This window comes from Bactrocera tryoni, chromosome 2 (assembly GCF_016617805.1).
Source record: "Bactrocera tryoni isolate S06 chromosome 2, CSIRO_BtryS06_freeze2, whole genome shotgun sequence".
NCBI classification, from domain to species: domain Eukaryota; kingdom Metazoa; phylum Arthropoda; class Insecta; order Diptera; family Tephritidae; genus Bactrocera; species Bactrocera tryoni.
In genome coordinates this window covers 36,522,650-36,525,920 of record NC_052500.1, presented here as the reverse complement: position 1 = coordinate 36,525,920, position 3,271 = coordinate 36,522,650, and the positions used below count along the sequence as shown (strand labels likewise).

General features: G+C 36.0%; 1 protein-coding gene across 2 annotated transcripts; it reads right to left on the bottom strand.

Annotated features, from left to right (window-relative positions):
- Positions 1-222: 222 nt before the first annotated feature.
- On the bottom strand, positions 223-3,056 carry LOC120768359 (TBC1 domain family member 15). 2 transcript variants are annotated; one of them, XM_040095017.1, is made up of 4 exons: positions 2,961-3,056; positions 1,993-2,803; positions 1,467-1,927; positions 223-1,389 (listed from the first exon to the last, which is right to left on the bottom strand). In XM_040095017.1, the coding sequence occupies exons 1-4, from the start codon at positions 3,054-3,056 to the stop codon at positions 742-744; spliced, it is 2,016 nt and encodes a 671-aa protein (XP_039950951.1). In that variant the 3' UTR covers positions 223-741. The 2 variants fall into 2 exon arrangements, with proteins under 2 accessions (XP_039950951.1, XP_039950952.1); XM_040095018.1 differs by having other exon boundaries at positions 742-1,389; positions 2,967-3,056.
- Between the last annotated feature and the right edge of the window lie 215 nt (positions 3,057-3,271).

Genomic DNA, 3,271 nt, shown 5'->3' with positions numbered 1-3,271 from the left:
CCATGATATGTCACATGACGATCTTGCAATATCAGTTCGCAAACTGTATCAATAGTTTCTGGAACAAGAACTGATTTTAGAAGACCTCTACGAAATTTTTCTTTTTTGAGGGAACTACGACCTCGATTGGGGTCACCACACCATCGATAAACACTCGTCCTTGATGTAGCTTCATCGCCATAAATTGCCAATATGTTCAAAACATCAGTAATATCTAATAACTTAGTTTTGAATGCAATGAAGGATTTGATATGATTTTTTTTAATAAAATAGAGCATACATGCATGTAGATATACAAAGAAAATACAATTAAAAAATTTTCGATCACAATAAGACATTTCGTATGATGAGTCATAGTATATGTATGTATATACAATGGTATATTGTAACCTATGGCTCCGCAGGGAGCAAAGGGTCACAGTAAAGTGAATGCAATCATTTCAATAAAGTAGTCAGTGCTTCATACATACATAGCATATACAAAAATATTGGAATTTCGTGTTGAGTTACTTAAAAAACCACTATACATGTTTATACTTGCTGATAACATCGATTACACGAATAAAACTTAAGGCGAAATTAACCTTAGAAAATTGAAAAAATATGACTCATAACACAATGTAAAATAGGGCACTCATTGTCAACTGATCGTTGCGGTAGTTTTGCTTAAAAAACACTGAGTCGTTATTATATTTAGCAACTAAACTTGATATATAATAGTGGTTTAAGGAACCACAATGTTTATGTGTAGTTAAGAAACATGGAACGTTCACACGCTTCTTCGAATTGCTCTTCCATTCGCTTTTCGTTTTCTGGTTTGCGTACCAATTCATATAATTCATCGGCAAAATCGGTGCCAGTGCCAGAGTGTTCTTCTCCATTCTCGGAGTCTGAAATCGGCTCTCCAATAATCTGACGAATATCGTTAGGCAGGTCATCTACCGCCTTGATTTGAAGATAAATTGCCTCAGCGATTTCCAAAGTTCGCTTCACATCGATGCGGTTTGTTAGTTCGTTGATGTGCTTCAAAATCTCATTGAACTGGTATTTGTTTTCGATAATTATATCGGTTTGTTGGTCTAATATGGCCACTGATATGAATAAATGGAAATTGGGACAGGGTAGTCCAGTCCAAAGGCACTCCCACAGCTTCAGCACATCATCGTTGGAGAATTCACGTTTATACCAAACAAGCAGCCAGCGAAAGCAGAAGAACATATTGTCAGCCTCATGCATGACCATATATTTAAAAAAACGTGGATTGCAAAATTCTACTAAACGACGTAATTGGTTAAATTGTGTTTTCATTGCAGCCTGATCCATGTCAAAATTGGCAAACACCATATCCATAAAACCGACAAAACACCAAAATGCATCGACTTCATTGCCCTGGAAAATGTTTCATGATATATATATATATATATGTAATTAATGAAAATGTAGATATATACATTTATATATCTTACCTGAATGGAGAGTATAGGTGCCAGCAGATCAGACATACCCTGCACGTAGCCCAAGTCAAAGTTGTACATTACATAGGTCATAAGTATGCCTTGCAGTACCATCAAGTTTGGATTATCTTCACCAGCGAAGAATTCCAGTGTACGATCGGTACGCTTAACGTCCTTTTCGATTTGGCATTTGCGATCACGAAAACCGCTGAAGTGCTCTTCTTGTGTAGCAGTCATTGATAGCCACTGGGCTTTCATTGTATAATATTCTTTAGACTTTTGCTTGTATCGTTGTATGCGTTCAACTTCAGTCTCATCCCATTGGTAATAGTTGAGCAGATATTTCCAAACTTCAGCGCGTAAATTATAGTGAATCCCACCATGAAAAATAAGGTTCTTTATTCCGGCAACATCAGAAATGCGACCATCTGCAGACTGGAACTCCAACCACTGTGCCTCATTTAACGGCTTAACTGTAAGATGATTAAAATATTATGTTATTATTATTACAATAAATTGGAAAAGCAGAAAATCTTACTTCTCTCAACCATTGGACGATCTGGCAATGTATTGACTATCTTCTCATCCTCTTCTTTGACGTTTTCAAGCTCACCTTCTACCGGTGACTGGCTCTCACTGCTGTTACAGCTACGAATTTCATCATTGTTACCTATATGTTTATTACGCATGGCATAATTTCTAGGAACACTACCCTTAACACCCGACGCTATGTCAGGTAAAGTTACAAGTAGACCAGTCCACGTATTCTTCACCCATCCTTTATCTTTCTTTAATTCTGTATTCTTTAGATCCTCGATGTTTAATTCGGCAAATGTACGTTTTAATTGTTGTGTTTCCGTATTGAGTACTGCATACTCTGCACTTCCATCCAACCTACTGTATGTGTGTTCAATTATGTGTTGATCGCACATGGATTTTAAAAATTGATCAGCATTGCCGTGTTGGAAAAAGAATTCACTGTTCACGTTATTGTCGACTTTCTGAATAAAGCATATTACTTGGCCACGGTCTTTCACAATTATTGAACTCAAATTATCAAGTAGGGTGCGTATCAAACGTGGTTTGTTCGATGCTATCGTTTCTGGAGTGGCCTTTATATTGAATGCTTTACATTCGGAAATTGTGCGCGAACGTCTAGGAATTGTATCCACTACTGCCCAATCCTGACTATCATCGGCAACAAGGATGCTATCATTTGGTCGCCATTCAATATATAGACGTCGCGGTATATCATAACTAATGACCGATAGTGAACCACTTGTATTCAGATCAGCTATGTGTTCTACACTGCCCCTCCGTAGTAATACTCCATCATGTGTGCACAATACCTACAAAAAATAATGCTAATAATCAAAAACAACAGTATGGGTTTCTTTGTTATTTATAAATATTTGCATCTTTTTTACATTGGTATCTATAAAGTATCTTTTTTATATTTAAATGTTGGCAATTTAAATTAAATATTGAAATGGAAAGTAGTATTACTTTTACCGTGCTAGTTGGGAATTGCGCCGTTGGTGGAGATCCTTCCGAACCCAGTTGTACGCCCTCCTTATTATTATATTGGACAGAATTTATCATATTGTAAAATTATGGTTTTTTACAAATTGAAGGCTTGTACTTTGCTTCTTCAAATTAAATAAAAACACTCTTCAATATCTTCTATTTTATAAACAATTTACGTCTTCCTCAAATTTTCACTTTTTCTTTACTGACTTGGCTTTTCTTTAACTTCATATAAAACACAACAGCTGGTTGGTAATAGTTTCAATAGCACTGTAAACTATATGTTTGAG

Excerpts from the sequence above, each read along its gene's own strand:
- LOC120768359 (XM_040095017.1), bottom strand. The coding sequence starts at position 3,056 with ATGATAAATTCTGTCCAATATAATAATAAGGAGGGCGTACAACTGGGT. Across the intron at positions 2,804-2,960 it reads TCCCAACTAGCACGGTAAAA|GTATTGTGCACACATGATGG; the intron begins GTAATACTACTT and ends TATTTTTTGTAG. Across the intron at positions 1,390-1,466 it reads CACCTATACTCTCCATTCAG|GGCAATGAAGTCGATGCATT; the intron begins GTAAGATATATA and ends AACATTTTCCAG.